The following is a 25,132-nucleotide window of genomic DNA, read 5'->3' as shown; positions in this document are numbered from 1 at the left end:
TGCCTCCCCTGCATGCGTACTGTGGTTAAGCCGCACTGACAGTGTCGGCTGTGTCTCCCCCTTCCCCCGTCAGAGCGGAGCGGCATGTAAATATCAGCAGTGTGCTGATCCGAATGCCGCTCTCGCTGTGTGCAAAGTTAAAAGCAGCGGTGCGGGCTTTCTCCACTTACTTTCTAAAGTCCGTCCGTGCTGCGGGGATTCCTCTATAGCAGGTCTGATGCCGGCTCATCTCTATGACAGAAGCGTCCCTAGATGGCGTCATAGAGATGAGCCGGCATCAGACCTGCTATAGAGGAATCCCCGCAGCACGGACGGACTTTAGAAAGTAAGTGGAGAAAGCCCGCACCGCTGCTTTTAACTTTGCACACAGCGAGAGCGGCATTCGGATCAGCACACTGCTGATATTTACATGCCGCTCCGCTCTGACGGGGGCAGGGGGAGACACAGCCGACACTGTCAGTGCGGCTAAACCACAGTACGTATGCAGGGGAGGCACTCGGGGGACACCGCTGTCATTTAAATACTACTCCGCTCAGGAGGGGGGCAGGGGAAACCTTAATGGCTACATATGTGCCCTGTTGATTAATCATCGTGTAGAGGGGGATACTGCAGAAGGGACATTGGCATGGTGCCCCGTGTATAAGCCGACCCCCCCACTTTTGGACCACTTTTTTGGTCCAAAAAATTCGGCTTATACACGAGTATATACGGTATGTTAATGTGGGAAACTTTTTTATATATTGTTTATTTGTTACTAGTTATCATAGTTTTTATATCTTAGTGAAATTTCCCATCATTTTTATGTGAATATTGGTGCTTTTCCACATTTATAGATAGATCACACGCCTGGGTGCGTTGAACGCGTTTATAGCGCGTTTTCGCACCAATTGGCGTCTTCCGCGCGTCCTACACGTCGGCGCGTTTTTTTTGCGCGCTTTCTGCGCATTTTTTTTTTGGGGCGTGTTTGCGCGTTTTTTGAGCGTTTTTGCGCAATTTTGAAGCTTTTTAAATTCTAACGCGGAATTCAGCATGGTAGCATTGAATTTACGCATCTGGATGCGGATTCTGTACCTTTATGCAGATTTAATGCAGATTTAAGCGGATTTACAATCCACACAGTATTATTAAGTGTTTCTTTATTCTACACCATGATTATAAGCTGCAACTTTATTTCAAAGTGACATTTAACTTAATAATAAGCTAGTTATGGGACTGAGTTTATTTTTATAGTGAAAATTTATATGTTAATGTGGGAAAAACTTTTTTATATATTGTTTATTTGTTATTTGTTTTACACATATTGCACACTATGCCATTAGATACTTACATAACTTGTATGCTGAAAATTTTTTTTCAATAAAAACTATTGTGATAAAAAAAATGGCTTATAGCCATAGGAAACAGTAAAAATAGCATATAGCCACAGCTGATCTACAATCCAGCTTCTCTGATTGTGTCCCCAGGAGGTCCCTGTAACAGTGCGAGTGTCCACATTTTTCAAAGTTAGTTTAGTGTGAAATCCTGTTATCTTGGATGCATTATTAATAAAGCAATCTGATCCTAGCATTCAACTTTACAGCAAGTGTACACTGGGGATCATGTCCCTCTGTGTCGAGGAAGCATCTAACAATTGGAAAGGCTCCCAAGCTCCCCAATATGGCAGTGACTATACAGGATGCCACTGCCAAAAACACAGGTAACTTGAACAGTATCAACTACAACCAATGGTATGGGGATCAATGGGATGTCCTCTTTTAGTATATTTGAGTGCAGATCCAAAATTAAATTTAAAAGGTCTTCAGTAGTATACACATAGCTGTTTTTCTTTTTAATAAATAAGTTGATGTGTGGTCGCACGTAATCAGTATGCCTTATCCAACAGAATATGATGTGTTACCTTTTAGGATCTTTGGTAGCCTCCCCAAGAACAGGTCTGAATGATTTTCCTGGGGCCATTTCTTCAAAGCTTGAAACAGCAGCCTTACAAAGATGAGAAAGATATAAAAGAACAAATTAATAATAGTTCAAAGTTCAACATAAATCCTTGCATGACTGGATATTTTAGTAGATCTTGTATTAAGAGAGATATTGATGCTGCCATACTTATTACTTTAAAAACATGCCTTATGCCTGGCTGTCTTTGCTGACCACCTGTCTCTAATGCTTTCAGCCACTAACCCAGAACAATAGTCTAAGTAACATGTTCTGACTAAAGAATTATCACATTAGAGACAAGACAATATATACTCTGTTCAGTGCTGCGTAATATGTCGGCACTATATAAATTAAATAAATCTGTTTGCTTTTAAAAAAGTGGGAAATAAAACCATTACCGGATATCTGAGAAGCATTTTTGGAGATGCCACAATCAGAGGTTTTCTAAAATTTCGAATCATTTGTCTTCGCAATAAGTGAAAATACTGTGCTGGAGTTGTTGGGTTAACTACAAACATGTTGACATTATCTCCATCCACTCCTTCTTCTTTACTGTCACACATCTGTAAGGAATATCAAAACCTAATCATGACTTGAGAAAGAGAAGACTGTGGAAAAAAACACAACATACACTATTTAAAGAAGGTCTGTCACTAGGTATACGGCAATGTGAGGTACAGAGAACACACATCACATTGCCAACCCCACTATGATAGTTTGTGCATCACCAACATGTGTTAATCCTTTTCTCATGAGTCTCTTATGATTCACTTCACCAAATGATTTATTTTCACTTAAACTGTGCAAAATAAGATTACAAAACTTCTTCCAATCAACTGATTGTAAACAGACAATAGAACTGTTTTGCCCAGTAAAATAATTCTGTTCAGTTGGATTACACACCAATTTCTTTTTACATTATGTGATGAACAATACTCTTTTTCGGATTTTAAACAACCGTTTGCTGTGACTAAATCAGAAGATCACTCACCCACAAGTATACTAAACAAAAGCACTAACCTGCAGAAATCGTTCAATGCGGCAAGAAGAGTGTTCTGGGCCAGCACCATCATAGCCATGAGGAAGGAGAATCACAATGCCACTCTGTAGTAACCACTTAGCCTCGCCTAACAATATAAGGTAAATGCTACAATTAAAGTAGCACACAAAACAGAGATGCAGTTTTACCATGTGAGTAGTGCTCCATACATAGGATGAGCCACCACTCTCTGCAGTGGCTCCCATGCACCAAACACCAGCATTATAGGTGACGGAGGAGGAAATTCTGCCACTGCCAATATATGCAAAGTAATGGAGTAGAATTCAGTGTAAAGTAAATGTGTCACTAAAAACACAGGTGTTGAAATAAAATGACTCAACATAAAGGTATATCACAATCTTTTACATGTTCGTGTAATTAAAATTCAGTATGAATATTCCAATGCAGCTTTGAATAAGAAAGCAGTGTATTTGCATTTTTTCATTTTATCGCAATCTTACAATTAGTCTAGTTCTAGTATGTACATTATAACTGTCACTGTGTGCTTACATGAACTAGCTGCAATACCAGTGAATTCTTGTTTGAAAATTGTGCTTCTGAAAATGTTCTATACCTTTTGATCTTATTAATTGTGAATTATTAAAAGTCTGAGTACACGCCTTATCCCTGTGGAGCTCTTACCAACACGTCAGCAAGAAATGACAAGAGAGTTACTTAAAGGACAACTGAAATGAGAATAATATGGAGGCTGCCATATTTATTTTCTTTTTATCAAAACCAGTTGCCTGGCAGCCCTGCTGGTCCATTTGGCTGCTGTAGTGTCAGAATAACATTGGAAACAGGCATGCAGCTATTCTGGTCAATCTGAAAATAGTGTAATATACACCTGATCTGCATATGCTTGTTCAAGGTATGTGGCTCAGGCAGATTTCACACCGCAAACTGGAGGCAGCAATGTTATGCGTCGCCAACGCTGTACCGCCAGAAACAGGCCTTCAGGGAACACCGCGTTACTATGTTCCCTGTCTTGCCACCAGCCAAGCAGGAAGTGACGTACGGTTGCCGTCACTTCCTGCTTTGGGTATGCAAGAGAGCATGGAAGCTTATTGTTAAAATACGCTTCTGCGCATCGCAACGCCAACATTTTTAAAATGCACGCATTTCCATATAGTAACAAGACTTCCAGTCCAACGCAGAGTGACACAAGTACCCGCGTTAATATAGTTTTGTCCAAGCGTCGGGGATGCCGCAAAAACGTCACTTCCGTCGCTGTTAGGCTTAATGGTATATCCTCCACAGTCAGCACGTAGTGTATATCCTGACGTGGAGAAGGTACACACGCTAGCACCAGGAACCAGGATATCCCCAGTTTAGTGGAGGAGAGGACAAACTCCCATAGGAGATGTGGCGCACAGAGCAGGCGTAGATCCGAGCAGCCACAATACTAAAATACAATGGATACGATATTCCTAGAGTATTACGATTACAGCTATTAATAAAGCTACAAATGACTGACATATGTATATTTCGGCGATAAACCGATATATGACATAAGCAAGGAACGCTAGCTAGGAACTGGAACAATACAAAAAACAGGACTCCGAAGGATTCGCTACTTCCACGCAGAAGTGAGCGCAATCCACACAAGGCAACAGGAACAGGACTAGGAGGGATCCGCTACTTCTACGTAGAAGTAAGCGCAATCCACACAAGGCAACAGGAACAGGACTAGGAGGGATCCGCTACTTCTACGTAGAAGTAAGCGCAATCCACACAAGGCAACAGGAACAGGACTAGGAGGGATTCGCTACTTCTACGCAGAAGTGAGCGCAATCCACACAAGGCAACAGGAACAGGACTAGGAGGGATTCGCTACCTCTATGCAGAAGTGAGCACAATCCACACAAGGTAACAGGAGCAGAACTGAGCTACCTAGATAGATAACAGCAGAGTGGTGCAGAGCAGCTTGGAATATCTCTGTGTTGTTACAAGCTGATAACAATAGAAGGCATCCAGACATCCCTTTATGTAAACGTGTTATATTTACTGTTACTTATACTGCCTCTGCTGCTCTGAATCTGTCCATCAGTGTTTCTTAACATTTTACTTATTTGCCACAACGTAGATAAACTTCCTGGAGACATTACAAATGCCATGCTTGGTGATTTCACCACTTGCATCTTTGCATATTGAAACAGGGACTCAAAGGGTTAAACGACCGAAGGACATCTGGGGATATCTTTTGTCCCGTTCTCTCTGCTCACTGCCTGGGGGGTCTGAAAGCTTGTGTGGAGAAGCCTGTGACCTATCAGCAGCACTTGCAGGAGAACAGGGGCTGTTTCTATTGGCTGCCTGCTCCTGTTAATCATGAAAACATTCACACAGAAGGCTTTCGATGCCTGTAACGACAGGGGAGAGCTGGAGATAAACACCGAATGTGCTAGCGAATGTGGTAACCTTGATGAATTAACATTTACTGACATTTGCTGACATGTGTTGAGCACAAGTCGGTAATTTATCTCATTGCTCTGTGATTTCAGCTTCTCATTCGGTAACAGCTTTGATGAATTAACATTTTCTTAAGTGCTCCGTTAACTCAGCTGTTTTCAGCATTACCGAATGCGGTAATGCTTGATGAATTGAAGCCAATGTTTGTTTTCACAAAAGCATATTAACCTGTCATTAACTTCAGAGCGACTGCAGATGGAATCAACGCTCAGTGTAAGCGCACGCAAAACTATGCGAGCAAATGCACGCAAAGAAATCAAAAACTGCTCGTCTCCAGCAAACTGCTGTAGCCAGCAGCACATGCTGCAGAAGTGATCATAACAGTCGCATTACGCCGTACCGTGGAAGTATGAATGTCTCCATAGACTTTCATTGCACAGCGGTGGGGTGCGGTACCGCACCACCCCGGTGTGAAATGGCCCTAAAAGTATTGGAGACAGGATCAGCAGTATAGCCAGCCAAGTGGTATTGCTTAAAATGAAATTAATATGGCAGCCTCCATATCCCTAATGCTTCAGTTGTCCTTTAACCACCCTGGCGTTCAGTTTCCCCAGGATTTCCGCGCAAAAAGTGTTTCAATTAATTTCCAATAATTTCCAACCATTTTTTTTGCAACCAATTTTTTTTTTATATTGAATTCAATACAGGTTATTGTATTGAATTCAATTTAAAAAAAAAAAGTGTTTTCTGCAAGATGTTGATGACGCTGTGTGACCCTGGTGTCATCAACGCCGATCAATGAGGGACATGTGATCACCGAGGGAGAAGCAAAATCCGCCAAGGGACATGGAAGAAGACACTGGGGAAGCTATCAGAGGTACGCGACGAGGGATCAGCATGCCAATGGTGAGTATAAGACCCAGATGTATAGGTAAAAGATGTGCAGCCAGGTATACAGGGAGTGCAGAATTATTAGGCAAATGAGTATTTTGACCACATCATCCTCTTTATGCATGTTCTCTTACTCCAAGCTGTATAGGCTCTAAAGCCTACTACCAATTAAGCATATTAGGTGATGTGCATCTCTGTAATGAGAAGGTGTGTAGTCTAATGACATCAACACCCTATATCAGGTGTGCATAATTATTAGGCAACTTCCTTTCCTTTGGCAAAATAGGTCAAAAGGAGGACTTGACAGGCTCATAAAAGTAAAAAATAGTGAGATATCTTGCAAAGGGATGCAGCAATCTTAAAATTGCAAAGCTGCTGAAGTGTGATCATCGAATAATCAAGCGTTTCATTCAAAATAGTCAACAGGGTCGCAAAAAGCGTGTGGAAAAACCAAGGCGCAAATTAACTGCCCATGAACTGAGAAAAGTCAAGCGTGCAGCTGCCAAGATGTCACTTGCCACCAGTTTGGCCATATTTCAGAGCTGCAACATCACTGGAGTGCCCAAAAGCACAAGGTGTGCAATACTCAGAGACATGGCCAAGGTAAGAAAGGCTGAAAGACGACCACCACTGAACAAGACACACAAGCTGAAACGTCAAGACTAAGCCAAGAAATATCTCAAGAGTTTTATGGACTGATGAAATGAGAGTGAGTCTTGATGGGCCCGTGGCTGGATTGGTAAAGGGCAGAGAGCTCCAGTCTGACTCAGGATGCCAGCAAGGTGGAGGTGGAGTACTGGTTTGGGCTGGTATCATCAAAGATGAGCTTGTGGGGCCTTTTCGGGTTGAGGATGGAGTCAAGCTCAACTCCCAGTCCTACTGCCAGTTTCTGGAAGACTCCTTCTGCAAGCAGTGGTACAGGAAGAAGTCTGCATCCTTCAAGAAAAACATGATTTTCATGCAGGACAATGCTCCATCACACGCGTCCAAGTACTCCACAGAGTGGCTGGCAAGAAAGGGTATAAAAGAAGAAAAACTAATGACATGGCCTCCTTGTTCACCTGATCTAAACCCCATTGAGAACCTGTGGTCCATCATAAAATGTGAGATTTACAAGGAGGGAAAACAGTACACCTCTCTGAACAGTGTCTGGGAGGCTGTGGTTGCTGCTGCACGCAATGTTGATGGTGAACAGATCAAAACACTAACATAATCCATGGGTGGCAGGCTTTTGAGTGTCCTTGCAAAGAAAGGTGGCAATATTGGTCACTGATTTGTTTTTGTTTTGTTTTTGAATGTCAGAAATGTATATTTGTGAATGTTGAGATGTTATATTGGTTTCACTGGTAAAAATAAATAATTGAAATGGGTATATATTTGTTTTTTGTTAAGTTGCCTAATAATTATGCACAGTAATAGTCACCTGCACACACAGATATCCCCCTAAAATAGCTAAAACTAAAAAAAAACAAAACTAAAAACTACTTTCAAAAATATTCAGCTTTGATATTAATGAGTTTTTTGGGTTCATTGAGAACATGGTTGTTCAATAATAAAATTATTCCTCAAAAATACCACTTGCCTAATAATTCTGCACTCCCTGTAGTTAGCCAAATGTATAGCCAGGTATAGTTAGCCAGATGTATAGCCAGGTATAGTTAGCCATGTATGGTTAAGCCAGGTGTTTAGCCAGGTACATAGTGAGCCAGGTGTTTAGCCAGATTTATAGGTAGCCAGATGTCCCCCTCCCGATCCTCCCCGCCCCCCCCCTCCTAGCACGCTGTGGGTAGCTATCTGTGCTACCCACAGCGTGCAGAACAAGCACACCCTAGGGAATCCCTGGGCAGCCAGCAGGGCAGAGAATGTGCAGGGGTTCCCCCTTGTATGTGGAGGTTGTGCTGGCGGGGGATCCCCTTTCTATGGTGGCTGTGCGGGCAGAGGATCCCCCTCTGTGGGGGGATCCCCCTTCTATGGTGGCTGTGCGGGCAGGGGATCCCCCTCTGTGTGGGTGGGGGATCCCCCTTCTATTGTGGCTGTGCGGGTGGGGGATCCCCCTCTGTGCGGGTGGGGGGATCCCCCTTCTATGGTGGCTGTGCGGGCAGGGGATCCCCCTCTGTGTGGGTGGGGGATCCCCCTTCTATTGTGGCTGTGCGGGCGGGGATCCCCCTCTGTGCGGGTGGGGGGATCCCCCTTCTATTGTGGCTGTGTGGGTGGCCTATACCCCTCCTCCCCCCTGATATCTCTCCCCCCCCCCCCCCCCCCCCCCGTCTAAGCCTGTTGAGTAAATAGATGTACTCACCTGAGGGCTTTCTCCAGCGACGGCAGCAACACTTCCTCCGCCATCTCCGAAGTCTCGTTCTCTGTACAGTTACATTACGAGGCTTGGTGACGTCACAGAGGGGGATCCCCTGCCCGCACAGCAACCATAGAAAGGAGTTTCCCCCACCCACACAGAGGGGGATCCTCCGCCAGCACAGCCTCCACATACAAGGGGGAACCCCTGCACAATCTCTGCCCCGCTGGCTGCCCAGGGATTCCCTAGGGTGGCTGGATGCTTGTTCTGCACGCTGTGGGTAGCACACATCGCTACCCACAGCGTGCAGTCAGGCATCCAGCCATCCTGGGGAATCCCTCTGATGAGAAAAAAATGCAGCCGGCGGGGCAGAGAAACATGAAATCTCCCTGTCGGCATAGACGAGCTCAGCTCGTCATTAACGTTTTTGGCAAGTTATTGCTGGATGAACTCAGCTCGTCCATACCGCCAGGGAGGTTAAACAGCTCTAAAATCAGAAATGTAAGTATACTGCAGAGCCTCAATGTAAGACAATGTAGCTGACATCGTACAGACATGTCACTAGCTTGCAGGCTTATCAATCCACTCTGTTTCTATGTGTGTGTGTTGGGGAGGAGGGAGATGACAGAGTGGCACATGAATGGAGAGAACAATGCTCTCAGCAAGCTCATTCCACCCAGTACATTGCTAGCCAAAGTGTTGAAGGCCACTGTACACGCACTCAATACTTGGAATGGCAAGTAGAATATCAGTAAAATTTACCAATATACTACTTTTTAAATTGGCAATTAAGATAGTAAAATATCGGTAAATTATACCAATTTCTTTTCGTAGTGCTGAAAAAATTAAAAACGACCATTTTGCATTTGTATAATAATAGTGTATATCTGTTGCAATTCTATCCTTTCAGCTTACAGACATTTAGTACCTTCATACCTCCGGAAATAAAAGTGTCAAATATAATCTGGGCACCATTGAAGAAATCTCCAAACTGTGCTTCCCAAATTGGCAGTAACTTGGGACTTTCTATACTCATCCCATATTCAAATCCAAGGACAGCTTCCTCTGACAAGGCACTATTGCTTACCTGAGGAGAGAGAACAATTGCAAACTAGCAATAGCACACAGAGAATCTCATGTTCTTATTTTTTAAATTTAACTAAACTACTTACCGTATTTTTCGCCGTATAAGACGCACTTTTTCTCCCCAAAAAATAGGGAGAAAAGGTCCCTGCATCTTATATGGCAAAGGCAGGGAATCCCCAACTTAAGAACGCCCGCCGATACAGAACCGCTGACCCGCCGCCGCCGTCGGGGATGCCCTGCCTTTCTGTGCCTGCCTGAGTCACCTGCCCCCCCCCCCCCCCCCCCCCGGGTGGAGTGTCAATAGCGGCCGGCAACTTACCTTTGGCATGCTCCCGCGCTGATCCTAGATCATTGCGCTGCCCCCCGCTAGCCTCCTCTGCCTCCCCCTTGCGTATCTACCCCCCCCCCGGGTGTTGGAATAAGTAGCGGTAGCTTACCTCCGCAATGTGCCCGCGATGACTGCAGACATCACTCACCCCGGCACTTCTCACTCTAGTGACCGGCTTGAACTGATGACTGGTCACTAGAGCGAGAAGTGCCGGGGAGACGGATGTCTGCAGTCATCGCGGGCACATTGCGGAGGTAAGCTGCCGCTACCTATTCCAACACCCGGGGGGGGGGGGGGGGGCAGTTACACAAAGGGGATGCAGAGGAGGCTAGCGGGGGGCAGCGCAATGATCTAGGATCAGCGCAGGAGTAGGGCTGAGCTCTCGGATTCGGAATTTCGAGTTTGCCATCGGAATTTGGCAGTTTCGAGCAAGCACTCGAAACTCGAAAATTCGGCAATTCCGAGTACCGAATTCGCGTTTACATTGAAATCAATAGTGCTAAATTCTGTGGTTAATTGTAAAGCCCCCTTACATGCTATCATCACCAAATTTGGCATGTATGTTAACCATCTTAGCGGTATGGACGAGCTCAGCTTGTCCATCACCGCCGATGGCTGCCGCTCAGGCCCTGCTGGGCCGATTTTGTTCAAATAAAGAGCAGCACACGCAGCCGGCACTTTGCCAGCCGCGTGTGCTGCCCGATCGCCGCCGCTCTGCGGCGATCCGCCGCGAGCAGCGGCGAAAGAGGGTCCCCCCAGCCGCCTGAGCCCAGCGTAGCCGGAACAAAAAGTTCCGGCCAGCGCTAAGGGCTGGATCGGAGGCGGCTGACGTCAGGACGTCGGCTTACGTCCATGACGTCACTCCGCTCGTCGCTATGGCGACGATCTAAGCAAAACAAGGAAGGCCGCTCATTGCGGCCTTCCTTGTTTATTCTGGGCGCCGGAGGCGATCGGAAGAACGCCTCCGGAGCGCCCTCTAGTGGGCTTTCATGCAGCCAACTTTCAGTTGGCTGCATGAAATAGTTTTTTTTTTTATTTAAAAAAAAACCTCCCGCAGCCGCCCTGGCGATCTTAATAGAACGCCAGGGTGGTTAAGCAAATGAGTGGAAACATGGTAGATTTTTTTTTTGTGAAAAGACCTTATAGTTTTTGAAAAAAAAATAAAATAAAAAAAACGATTTTAAAGTTTCATAGGAAAAATGTTTTTTAAACTGTGTAAAAGGACACTGCTGCAGTACAGGTTACTGCATTCCGAGTTCTGTATACATATTGTATACATTTCATGAAAACAGACAGCGTGGAGTCCCCCCTCCCAAGCCTCCTTAACCCCTTGTCCCCCATGCAGGCTGGGATAGTCAGATAGTCCTCCAGAGCCCCCCCCCCCCATACCATGGACCATGTGGGCTGGTATAGCTCAGGGTGCGAAGCCCCACGTGGCCGGCACTCTGCATTCTAGCTATCCCAGCCTGCATGGGAGACAAGGAGTTAAGGAGGCTCAGGAGGGGGACCCCACGCTGTCTGTTTTCATGAAATGTATACAATATGTATACAGAACTCGGAATGCAGTAACCTGTTCTGCAGCACTGTCATTTTACACAGTTTAAAAAACATTTTTCCTATGAAACTTTGAAATAGATTTGCTCAAAAACTATAAGGTCTTTTCACAATTTTTTTTTTTACCAGGTTCCTACTCATCCGATCACCCTACGCGGGAGCATGCCAGAGGTAAGTTGCCAGCCGCTATTGACACTCCACCGGGGGGCAAGGAGACTCAGGCAGACGGGAGGGAGGGAGGAAGGCAGGCACGTGGAAGGCAGGGGGGCACAAGGACACATGGGGGCAAATGAGGACACCCAGAAGGACACATGGGGCACAGGAGCACACATGAGGGGGCACAGAAAGACACATGGGGGGCACAGGAGGACATATGGGGGGCACAGGAGCACACATGAGGGGGCACATGAGGACACAGGACACATGGTGGGGCACAAAAGGACACATGGGGGCAAATGAGGACACACAGGACACATGGGGTGCACATGAGGACACATGGGGGGCACATGAGAACACACAGGAGGACACATGGGGGCACATGAGGACACATGGGGGCACATGAGGACACATGGGGGCACATGAGGACACATGGGGGCACATGAGGACACATGGGGGCACATGAGGACACATGGGGGCACATGAGGACACATGGGGGCACATGAGGACACATGGGGGCACATGAGGACACATGGGGGCACATGAGGACACATGGGGGCACATGAGGACACATGGGGGCACATGAGGACACATGGGGGCACATGGGGACACATGGGGACACATGGGGGCACATGGGGGCACATGAGGACACATGGGGGCACATGAGGACACACAGAAGGACACATGGGGATATGGGGTGCACAGGAGCACACATGAGGACACACAGGACATGTACAAGTTGCTCCTGGAATATGGACGCACCAGGTTTAGTATTTTTTTCCCCTGGTTTTTGCCCTCCTAACTTGGGTGCGTCTTATGTTCCGGAGCGTCTTATACGGCGGAAAATACGGTACATCTGCAAATGAAATGCCACTTAGTGGAACTAAACAGGTTATTCAATAGGATACATTCACATTGCTCGGTTAGAACGGATACATTCGACACATTCCACCCAACGGATGTGCAAGTTTGGGGAGGCAGCAATAAATCCGGAGCAATGGATGCGCCGCACTGACCGCGAGCTAACGGAATGCACAGTCACTGATGAAAAACGAATACCCAATAAAAACTGATCATTTCACGTATTTGTTTTTACACAGATCAGTTTTTGATAAGTCCAGTTTGACTCAGGTCTAACACTGCCATATGTAGATATGGCCAATGAGATGCTTATGATTCTAACTTGCTGAAGATGACATAACTGCATTGTAACAAAACAGCACATCCATCCCTGTTCAATTAAAAAAAAAAAAAAAAAAAAAAAATTGGTACAGAATCACATACCTCCAAAAAGCCTTTCTGGTCTGGTGTTATGTGGTTCAGAGGAATGTAGATGTCATTTGTCTCTTGGCAAACTACCATACAATGCCTCTGACTGAAGGTTCCACGTCCCACATCTTGTCCACTTAGTCTAACATTAAGCCCTAAAAATTAGAAAGGAAATAAGCCGGTAATCAGACAAAACCCTTAATAGAGATATCATAACATAATTTGTAGTACATAAACTAATCATAAGGAATGTTAGTAGCTCTGGAATCCTTCTCCACAGAAACGCTATGCACAAAATATACCATATGTTATCACAATAATGATACACTTTATGCCATTTTCTTGTTTGGTGCCATAAGAATACCATCACCTGGCTATTCCATTCTTAGGAAAACTGCCCATGCCCAACTATACACAACATCACTTGTGCCCTGGCAAACACACACACACACCCCATCCAACAGTATTGTTGAGATGGAGAGCTCAACCATTCAACAACCCACAATATTGACTGTGCCCTGATGAACTGGCCTCACAATAACCAACAGTTAAATCTGGCTACACTTGGAAAGGGAGCCCAGGGTGCCTACCAATATACAACATGTGGACAGGACAAGATATACACAGAGGAACACGCACCTTTCTTATCTACCATCATGTAAAATGCACTGCTCTTAGAAGTAAAGCAGTCATGAAAAACATATGGGGGCTTCAGAAAATGCCTTTTAGTGTCTACCGAAGAAATATATAATTCAGTAATGTCAGTAGTGTGAGCGGGACCCTCTCCCACCTCCTTTGTCATGTTTTGACTGGGGAAGGGGATGATAGAGAGTACACTGCTATTAAAATTTGACAATACCTTGTCCACTTTTCCTCCTACCTGCTTTCTCACTTCTCGCCATAATGTGCCATAATGAATGAATGAATAAACACAGAGAGCAAACCAGGTAAGGCACAGACAGCAAGAAAAACCTAAGAGTCTTTCCACTAGGAATTTTAATTGGGCCACAACTGCAATAGTGGTCCCTGGTTTACTTAAAAACACACGATTATAGTGTGATGTGATGGGTGTCATGTCAAGATTGCTTTAAACATAATCACAAATGCACGATCGACATTTGCGATTGGGTAAAAATAAAACTGCATCACACTAATGGAAGCCTTACCGTGTAATTTTCACTACTGTTTTATGACCTAGCATTTTGTAATCCGCAAGCGATCGGAATCGGATAGCAAAATAGTGATAGTGGAAAACAGACAGCCCTTAGTCTAGTCTTACCCATTTTGCCAAAATTACTTTTAAGCTCTTTCAGCACCCCTATTATGCTGGACATGTGTGCCAATCTTGCCAGTTTTGAATCTGTACAGATTCTTATTTACAGAATGAAGAAGAACATGCACAGGTTCAAAACTAGCCAGTTGTGGCATATTGTTTATAATACCTTTAATGTATTGTAATGGTGGCCACTTGAGATCATTGTCACTTCATAAACCAGATGGTAGTGTGACAAGAAAGCTTCTAGCAGGTTTACCCTGTGATGAGCCATTTACCAGGTAAATGTAACTTTAGCTTGGAGATGTGCTGTTAAAAAGTTAATACAAAAGGGGGGTGTCCCCTCCCTTTCTGTCCAGGAAGCTGTCAATCACAGAGCTGGAGGAACACTGTGTGACAAGGACTCCATCCCAGGGTGTGCTTTGCAGGCCAGGAAACAGAGGCAGGCTTCTTGTGGAGCTTAGGAGCTTTGGGGCCACAATCCCTAGGTCTAGGACTTCAGAAGAGGCCTTTGCAATGACTGTCCTGATAGGACAACTGAGTGGCAAGAGCCCAGAGACTGGTTTGCATGAATTAAGTGTTGGTCCTGCCAAGGGAGGTCGGATATATTGTACAGACTAACATGGGAGGTGTGGGAGTGCCAGGACATCACTGCATGGTAACAGAATCAGATGTGCTAACTTGATGATTTCCTTGTATGATATCCTGTACTTGGTAAATAACATATTCTGACTGATTGCCTTGCCTCAAAGTGATGACTTACATTTTTCATACCTGTTGCATGGGCAGATCTGTATAATGATGCACATGGAGCTATTCCAGTGTATTAACACCATCAATGGCTTGTGAAGTGAAATCCTATGCAAAATAGAAACCGGGGCTCGACCTGTTCAATCCTGTTATTGTGTGCTTACACAACATAACATTAGCAGAAAAACACACATTTCGGGCAAGATGGCCATTTGTCAAATATTCTGCTTGTGTTACTGCTATGTAAACACACAATCAATGGATACCCTTATTGAACAGGTCAAGCCCCACTTTTTGTTTGCATCAATACACAGTAATCCACAGTGAATCTGCTCCCAGCAGATTCTCCTGCACCAACCCCATTACCTCATTCTGATTCATTGCCAATGGAAATAGAAGAGAAGGAGGCTAAAACAGGCCCATATGCAATTAACTTTTTCTCCTGAGTTTTCTCCTAGGTAATATTTTCACACCTTGTCATAAAATGCATTTTAAACCACCAGTGTTTAGGTACTTTTTCAATTGTAAAATGTTTTTAAGGAAAATTTGAAAATGATTTCCCAGGAGAAAACATAGGATAAAAAGTTAATTGCATATAGACCACAGACTCATAACCAAAGAGCAGCATCATGTGAATTTATTAGTACCGTATTTTACGGACCTAGGTTTAGAGGGCAAAAACCAGGGAAAAAAAATAATATACTAAACCTGGTGCGTCCATGGCGCAGGGGCATCTTGTAGATCCCCCCCTCAATTATGCCCCCCCCCCCTGTATTTCTCGTGTCTCCTTGGTACCTTTAGTGTCTCCCTGTGTCATCTGTGCCCCCATGTCCTCTTATATGCGCTCCCCCCCCCCTCTGTCCTCTTATGTGCCTCTCTGTGTCCTCTTAAATGCCCTGTGTCTTCTTATGTGTCCCCTGTGTCCTCATACGTTCCCTGTGTCCTCATATGTGCCCCTCTCTGCCCCGTGTCCTCATATGTGCCCATGTCCTCTTATGTGCCTGCCTGTGTCTCCGTGCGTTTCCAAGTGTATTCCTGTGTTTACCACACGGGGATTTCTACCTGGCACCTAGCATCCGGACCATAAGACGCAGTGTTTCCCCCCCCCCATGGTCCGAAAAATAAGGTATGTGCAATCGTGGAAAGTTTATTGGAGTACATTTCTGTAAAGTTTTCCATTACAGGTGCAATTTTTTTATCAGATGCAATCATTCAATTTAACAAGACAAATAATACTTATTTCTCCTAACGGACTCAAAGTGCCAGAGCTGCGGCCACTAGGGCGTGCTCTATAGGCTGTAGCAGTGTTAGGGATTCTTGCCCAAGGTCTCCTACTGGCTTACTGAACAGGAAGAGCAGAGATTCAAACCCAGGTATCCTGTGTCGGGGCAAAGCCCTTAACCAGTACACTATCCAGCCACGGTTTACATTTGCTGGATTGAATGTTATTGGAAGCAATTACTGATTGTTTGCATAAACCAGGCAATTAAGGAACTTTCCCTCTTCAGATATGATTGTAAAATCCAACACTCCGATCGTCATAAATTAATTTTCTCCACTTACTGCACGATTTTCTGTACAACTCAAATGTAAACATCTGATCAAATGATTGCATCTGAAGAAGAAGTTTACTGTTAATCTAATCTTGATACCTACTTCAACTATTATCTGGATGGCTATAAAATGGAAAATCACTTTAAAAACTACCATAAGTCTATATTTTATAAGTGCTACATGGACTACACCATGTTACAAATTCCAATTCCAATTCGTACCAAATTCTTTATCAAGCATTGGGGGACATAGTGTTACCACAAGGATGTGTGTCTACCTAAAATATTTAGAGTAGAATGCAGTGGTGGACAGGTAGCAGTTTTGTACACACTTTTCATGAAAAGCCCAAACCATTACAAATTGTAGTCTAAATGTTTATAGATGTAACCAACTAATTTGTTGACTCACCTTGGCAGAGCAATGACCCAAGTGCCATGGCTTCAGCTGTAGCCCAATCTATCTTTACTCCCTCCTGCAGCTTTTGTATTCTGGACTGAAGACATAAACCATTACAGCAAGAAAGCAAAAAAACTGTGCCACACATACACAGGCAGGTATGACAATAAGCTGTAATTACAATTTCCACCCCAGGTACAAGCTTTGGCCAACAAACTTTTTGTGAACTGAAGCATTTGAATGGCCGATCACTGGCGAACTGAGGGGGCTATTCCGGGTGTCTGGAACCTCCCCCCTGCACTGAGCTGTGTATTCAGCCAGGGAAGCCCGCATAATATAAACAGCCTCATTCTCCCTCCCTTCTTACTTCTGGTGCTTCCCTCCAGCTAATAGAATGAGAGAGGCAGCCCAGCTTCCCTCGCAAGAAGATGCAGCCTACAGTGAGAGAATGTTGGTTATGGAGTCCTGGACTCTCCACAGCACAGAAGTGTCCGACATGATGAAATTAGAGTGCAGGCAAGCTGGTAAATATGCACAGCATGATGCAGAGCTTGCCTGGACTCAGGGTCCGTGGGCAAACATCTGTCTGGTCTCTCCCCATTGTTATAATGACTGCATGTGTGGGTAAGGTGTTTAACAAGCTGAAAAGTTTTTGACAGTCCCTAGACTCCAGGAGGGCTTCTTTCTGACTTGTGTGAGAGACTGACAGGGACAGGAGTCCGATTACAGGCAAGTAGCCTGTCCGATGTGGGACTGCAATACAGATAAGTTCTCTGCTCCATCTCAGGCTATTCTCAATTTCTCCACTCCTCTCTCTGGGCTAGTGCACGCCAAAATGACAATAGCAATCGCTAGCAATTTGTGAGTGTGATTTTGTGAAGTGATTTTCAGAACGATTTTTGAATGAATTGCTCAAAAACATGCTACATGCAGTATACCTGCGATTTTGAAAAAATCACAACGCTGCTGTGGGAACACCCACATAGGGTAACATTAGTCAAGCGCTTTTCAAATCACTGTTGATTTGAAAAACACTCAGAAGCACTCTTGGTGTGCACCAGCCTCCTTCATTCACCTTTGTTTCCCTCTTCCCCTAGAGCTGGCTGTGTGTTCTTGTCATACAGGAAAGCTAAATAAAAGTGCAATCCTGGTGAGGCAAAATATTATTATTTAGTATTTATATAGCGCCGCCATCTTCCGCAGATGCATATATCCCTGCATCATATGGGTATCGCTTGCGCTATGTGACACTATGTAGCATATTCCACTGAATTGTCCAAACTAAGTCTATCTCCTGTTCCTCTCTTGGGGAGTTGTTCCAGCGCTGTACCCCGTTCACATTTGCTGCTACCAGAAGCCCTCAGAAACACTCGTGTCCTTGAGTACTTCCAAAGATAGGCAGCTCCGTAATACGCCAGCGCACTTTTGTGCATGGGCAGTATGGAGCCACCTGTATTCGGAAGCACTCGGGGACATACGTGCTTCTGGACCTTTCAGGAACCCTCCCCCCCCCTTAAAAATCCTGCGTTTGCCCCTGGCCGATGTTTCAAATTCCTGTTCGTTTTGATCAACCTCTCTTCACACATATTAGTTGATCATTAACAAAACTGTAGTTGTGAAAATATCTAAATAAAAAAAATACTGAATCCATAGCTCCATTATCTGGAAAAGTATTTCAAAACTTGTCAATTAAAGGCGTGGAACAATGCAAAGTTCATATTACTTCACCATTGTAGGGTAAATGCAATGACCAGAAGTACAGCAGTAGGACTAGTATGCAGCTGAAATGGGCAAGAACACATGCTGTAAACCGTCCACTGCTGAATGATTTCTGTTTACAGTCACACATTTTGAGGGTCATCAGAAGCTATAAAAATACTAACGATGTATGATGGCCATGCATTTTACCACAATGTATTTTATGGTGCATTGCTTACCCCATTCAATTACACTGAAGGGCAACGCTGTACAAGAATGTGCATACTACTGTGAGACAATACTTGAAGATCACACATGGATATACCAGGCTCTTATTCAATTACTTTTTTTCTACTCTTGAGTTTTCTCACAGGAGATATGTTCATACCTTATATATAAAACACAAATGACATCCCCAGCAAGCAAGAAAACAATCAAAATAAGTTTGATAAATGCTGAAAAGTATACGGTAATCCCATTATAGTAATCTCTATTATAATAAACCTCTGGCTATAGTAAACTCAGTCCTGAGTCCAATTCTGACATAGTAAACTTCTGATATACACTCACCTAAAGGATTATTAGGAACAACTGTTCAATTTCTCATTAATGCAGTTATCTAATCAACCGATCACATGGCAGTTGCTTCAATGCATTTAGGGGTGTGGTTCTAGTCAAGACAATCTCCTGAACTCCAAACTGAATGTCAGGATGGGAAAGAAAGGCGATTTAAGCAATTTTGAGCGTGGCATGGTTGTTGGTGCCAGAGGGGCTGGTCTGAGTATTTCACAATCTGCTCAGTAACTGGGATTTTCACGCACAACCATGTCTAGCGTTTACAAAGAATGGTGAGAAAAGGGAAAAACATCCAGTATGCGGCAGTCCTGTGGGCGAAAATGCCTTGTTGATGCTAGAGGTCAGAGGAGAATGGGCCGACTGATTCACGCTGATAGAAGAGAAACGTTGACTGAAATAACTACTCGTTACAACCGAGGTATGCAGCAAAGCATATGTGAGGCCACAACACGCACAACCTTGAGGCGGATGGGCTTCAACAGCAGAAGACCCTACCGGGTACAACTCATCTCCACTACAAATAGGAAAAAGAGGCTACAATTTGCACGAGCTCACCAAAATTGGACAGTTGAAGACTGGAAATGTTGCCTGGTCTGATGAGTCTCGATAGAGTCAGAATTTGGCGTTAACAGAATGAGAACATGGATCCATCATGCCTTGTTACCACTGTGCAGGCTGGTGGTGGGGTAATGGTGTGGGGGGGATGTTTTCTTGGCACACTTTAGGCCCCCTTAGTGCCAATTGGGCATCGTTTAAAACCCACGGGCTACCTGAGCATTGTTTCTGACCGTGCCCATCCCTTCATGACCACCATACACCCATCCTCTGATGGCTACTTCCAGCAGGATAATGCACCATGTCACAAAGCTTGAATCATTTCAAACTGGTTTCTTGAACATGACAATGAGTTCACTGTACTAAAATGGCCCCCACAGTCACCAGATCTCAAATCTCCATCAACTGCAAGATGCTATCCTATCAATATGGTCCAACATTTCTAAAGAATGCTTTCAGCACCTTATTTAATCAATGCCACCTAGAATTAAGGCAGTTCTGAGGGCGAAAGGGGGTCAAACACTGTATTAGTATGGTGTACCTAATAATCCTTTAGGTGAATGTATAGCTTTCAGGCACGGCTTTTGTACCAAGAGTGATACATAGGGGCAAGCGGTGTGGACTGCGCATGCGCCTGGCTCTGACTGATCAGACCTCTAGAAAAGGGCTACAGCAGTAAGACCAAGGAGAGGCCAAAACATAAGCCTGCAGGTGAAAGAAGAGCCTATATATCATGTTGGCAAGGTGTACTCAGGTACACTCTAAATTGAATAAATAATGTAAAGTAAAAGTTATGTCTTATGAGACTATTGTTTGTACAAATTATATCCATTTGAAACATCTGTTCTTGTTGTGATAATTATTGGGGGGTGGACAATGAAATCAACAAAGGGGTTGATTCATTATAGGAGCAGCGCAAGCTAAAAAAATAAATAAAAAAATTGTGCCCACTATGCACACTACACGCGGTCGTGCTGCGAAGAGTGCCTTACTTAGTTATGCCGCTGCTTACATAGCAACGTGTGGTCCTTTAAATGCCGGGTGCTGCTGGGTAGTATAAAAATGCAGCATGATCAGGCGTAGTGTGCATAGCGGCCACAGTTTTCTACTCGTGCTGCTCCTATAGTGAATCAACCCCAAAGTCTTCAATGTTTTGGAAAGAACAAGGGATAGGGCCAAGCCCAGCTTTCCTCAGGAAAACTCGTGTTTGCATATTAGACTGTTACAGCTTTCGAGGAGATTTGAAAGACACATTATGCTGCTTTCAGGCATCAAAATGTGTCTGCTGGTTACACATGCTGTTTATTTAGTAATTTTTCAGTTGAAAACATATCCACTCCAATGGTTCGTTTATGCAGAATTCACCTGTGCATGCATCTTGAGCAGATGGCTATGCATCTGAATCTCCTCAAGAACTTCTACAGACTTTGCTCCAATGAACTTAAGCAGGTCAGCAGGCACCCCAGTGTCCCATGTTGTAATACGTGCGCCTGGTTCCACCATTTCATTCCAGTTAGCTTGAAGGTTGGTTGGGGGAGGAGTGTAAAGAGTCATATTGGCAAGATGGTCATTCAGCTTTCCATAATAAGATGATTTTATATCAGAGATTTCATCTTCAGTCATCAACCCTTCAGATATTAAACGTTCTGTATATACATCTGGGATGCTCTTTCTAGATCTGGATAGAGTGAAATTTACAATGCATTTTGTCTGATCAAGTGGACACTTCTAATACACTTTTCATAACTAAACTCCATATCATTACATTAGTTAACTAACACTTTAAAATAATTTCTAGAAACATAATATAGCTGACAAAAATATCTAAGGTCATGAATTATCCCCCTTAAAAAATTCACAACAAGAACAGAAGCCTTACCGTATTAACTTGTACATTTCAGGATTGGTAAAGAAAGGTTCATCAAGCTCATTATGGCCCCACTGGCGATAACACAGCAAATCTACAATCACATCTCTTCTAAAGAGCCTTTGATATTCAACAGCTAATCTGGTCGCTCTTAGGACTTCTTCTGGAAAATCCCCATTGACATGGATTATAGCACTGCCAACTATTTTACCTAAACCATGGGAAATGTAAAATTAACTTTTAGGAACACAAGCAACGATACACTGAATATTTATGCTACACTAAACGACAATTGTCAAAGAACAGATCTGAATCCCCTGAATTATCCTAACACTTGTGTGAGTAGCAAAAATGCAATTTCCTTTCAAAAAACAATGAATCTCCTACTCTATATGGATACATATTCTTTGATGCAAGCCAGGAAGAAATTTCTTATATACAAAGAGTTTAGGCTCATACATAAATGTGTGGTGCTGTATACAAAAAAGTAGTGAGGCTACTTTGTGGATTGCTAATTAATGAAAATTTTCTATTTATATGTGATAAAAAAAATATGCAAGGGTAGACTAGGGCTTTAAGCTAGATTTAATTCTTCTCGAGGCAAATGAAGAAAAAGTCATATGATGAGTGGTGGTGGAAAATACCGTTAAACTTTACTCTATTTCAGGCTGCAGACTTCAAAGCATAGACTGGAAACTGGAACTACCGTAACCTTATGCGCTTTCAAGTTCAGCAAACACAATAGTGACTATATTTGCAGAGAGCAGAGTTCACTTTATGAGTGAACCTTTTCCTCCTGTCATGCTGTAAATGGCAAAAATGTTTATGTCGGTAATAACCTGAAAAGAGTGAACCAGCAAAGCAAGCGATACACACCAGGATTACTTCTAAAAACTAACCTAAATGTTTCGCGCTTTAGATATACAGGCAGACAGGTTGTTTGTAAATTTAATCCTGTGTTAAACATGGGGAAAGTGGATAATTAGTTTCCTTTTTGGACAACTCTGGATTTGGACATCTAGGTCTTGATTCATTAAGCTGCATTATAGCTGCAGCACAAGTTAACCACTTCAGCCTACAGGGTTGAATTTTTTTTGCATCTGAGCAACTTTCACCTCCCATTCATTTGCCAATAACTTTATCACTACTCGGCACAACGAATGGATCTATATCTTGTTTTTTCCGCCACCAATTAGGCTTTCTGTGGGTGATACATTTTGCTGAAAATTAATTTATTCTAAATCAATTTTAACAGGAATATTAAGAAAGAAATGGAAAAAAATATTATTTCTCAGCTTTTGGCCATTATAGTTTGAAATTCATACATGCTACTATAATTAAAACCCATGTACTTTATTTGCCAATTTGTCCTGCTTATTACACCATTTAAATGATGTCCCTATCACAATGTATGGCGCCGATATTTTATTTGGAAGTAAAGGTGCAAATTTTCAATTTGCGTCCATCACTATTTACAAGCCCATAATTTTTAAAAAATATATTAATACACTCCTTTGACATGCATATTTTATAAAGTTCAGACCCTTAGATAACTATTTATGTTTTTTTTTGTTTTTTTAGTATTGTAAAAAAAAATGTTTTTAATTAAAAATTGTATGTGGGTAATTTTTGGTGTGGGAGGTAAAGTTATTTTTTATTGTAAAAAAGTGTATTCGTTTAATGTAAAAATGTATGTGGGTGTAGATTTACTATTTGGCCACAAGATGGCCACAGTCAAAGAGTCCTGGGAGCGACCAGGAAGAAGATTGAAGCAGGGGAACTTTTTGGGAAGCAGAAAAGCTGCAGCGTCTGGAGACAGTGAAGGGGATCTATAACCCTTTCACTGTTCGCTGGGCTAACGGCCGGTAGCAGGAGCGTGCACGTGGGCGGGGGGCACAGGAGAGCGCGCGCGACCCGCGGGAGTGCGTGCAGCCTAACTGGACGAGAAATTTCGTCCAGTTAGGCTGAAGTGGTTAAAATTCAGTATCGCAAGGTAAAAATCAGAACGCACATGTTACATAGTAACAGTTGCACTAATGAAGTATCGTGGTCGCGCTTATTCCGCTTGCGCTACTTCACATCTCGCAGAAGATGGAAGAAGCGCGCATAATTTAGGAGCGCTCGCTATGCAGCACTTCCGCGCATAGCGTGCGTGTGAGGACTTACCTCGCGATGCTCAATTTTAACTTGCACTGCTGCTATCATGCAGCTTAATGAATCAAGACCTTAGTATGTATTTTTCAGACTACAGTATAAAATGCTCTGGACTATAAGACTCGCCTAGGTTTAGAGGACAAAAACCAGGGGGAAAAAAAAATGTATACTGAACCTGGGTGCATCCATGGTGCAGGGTCTACTTATGGAGCTCCTCCTTCCAAGATGTCTACCCCTAAGCTACACTGCCCACACATTATAAATAACACTATCCCTCTGCAGGGAATCACAAAAACACACAGCCCAGAGATAATTGCATACATTGAATACAGAGAGCTGCTTACTGCAGTGTAATGGCCCGTACTCACGGGCTGCAAAAGTGGCCTGTCGCCAGCACACGTGAGCGTCGGCGCGACAGGCCGGTGACAGCTCGTCGCCAGGTCCCTCCGCGTACACACGCGGAAGAGGGACCAGCTCTGCGACGGAAGCTGTCGCCGACGTTCCTCCCCCGCCGCCGGAAGCGCCGTATTGGAGTAAGAAGTGGCTATCGCTAGTCCGCATACTCACGCGGACAAGCGACAGCTGCGGCGGAGTTGCGGTGGCAACTGTCGCTAGGCGATTGACCGCGCCAATCGCCCGGCGACAGCAGCGACGAGCGACGGTTCGGGGTGCGTGCGCGTGCAACGGCCCATACTCACGGGCGACCTGTCGCCGCAACACGCGCGCGACGAGTATGTGAGTATGGGCCATAACACTGGCTGTACAAGCACACAGCTGACACCATGCCCCAGGTCTCGACCCCTTTCATGTCCCTCATTTTTCTTGGTTTGGCAATGCCTGTATATATTCTGGGCATGCCAATAAAGCTATTTTGGATTTGATTTGACAATTGTCGAATCATGTGCTTCACACAGCTGCCCAAGTGTCTCTGAAGTTGTAGACACTAATAAAAGAGAAGGAGAAGGGAGTATTAGCAGCTTCAGTGGCAGCATCCTAGGACTTATGCTTTTGCCACTCTTCAGAACTCTATTTCTCTTGGACACACAAGCACTGCCTCTTTTTTCGGTTTTTATCTCAGATCCTGCAGATGTAACAATTCTAATACAAAACCACTCGGCAGCACTCACCAACATCGCTACAATACAAAGACGATCTGCCTCTATCTGAGGGAGTAGTGTAGCCAAGCTGGTTATTTACAATCAGATGAATACTGCCACCAATCCGATAGTGAGGTAGACTGGAAAGTGTAAATGTTTCAGGGACAATGCCTTGGCCAGAAAAAGAAGCATCCCCATGTACCTTTAAAAAACAAAAATGCATAAATATCCACAACAATATAATTGGAATGG

At 44.0% G+C, this 25,132-nt stretch overlaps 1 protein-coding gene across 2 annotated transcripts in view; it reads right to left on the bottom strand.

Moving 5' to 3' along the window:
* Positions 1-25,132, bottom strand: part of LOC137563525 (2-oxoadipate dehydrogenase complex component E1-like) — a 68,987-nt gene that overhangs the window by 24,274 nt on the left and 19,581 nt on the right. For both annotated transcript variants that reach the window (XM_068276102.1, XM_068276103.1), the window contains 9 exons: positions 24,911-25,082; positions 21,642-21,840; positions 21,128-21,440; positions 16,946-17,030; positions 12,976-13,115; positions 9,504-9,654; positions 2,956-3,062; positions 2,334-2,498; positions 1,898-1,980 (listed from right to left, as the gene is read on the bottom strand). In XM_068276102.1, coding sequence (XP_068132203.1) covers positions 1,898-1,980; positions 2,334-2,498; positions 2,956-3,062; positions 9,504-9,654; positions 12,976-13,115; positions 16,946-17,030; positions 21,128-21,440; positions 21,642-21,840; positions 24,911-25,082 — 1,415 coding nt within the window. The remainder of the gene's footprint in view (positions 1-1,897; positions 1,981-2,333; positions 2,499-2,955; positions 3,063-9,503; positions 9,655-12,975; positions 13,116-16,945; positions 17,031-21,127; positions 21,441-21,641; positions 21,841-24,910; positions 25,083-25,132) is intronic.

The sequence above is a fragment of the Hyperolius riggenbachi genome, chromosome 3 (assembly GCF_040937935.1).
Source record: "Hyperolius riggenbachi isolate aHypRig1 chromosome 3, aHypRig1.pri, whole genome shotgun sequence".
Taxonomy (NCBI): Eukaryota; Metazoa; Chordata; class Amphibia; order Anura; family Hyperoliidae; genus Hyperolius; species Hyperolius riggenbachi.
This window is presented reverse-complemented; position numbering and strand designations above follow the sequence as displayed.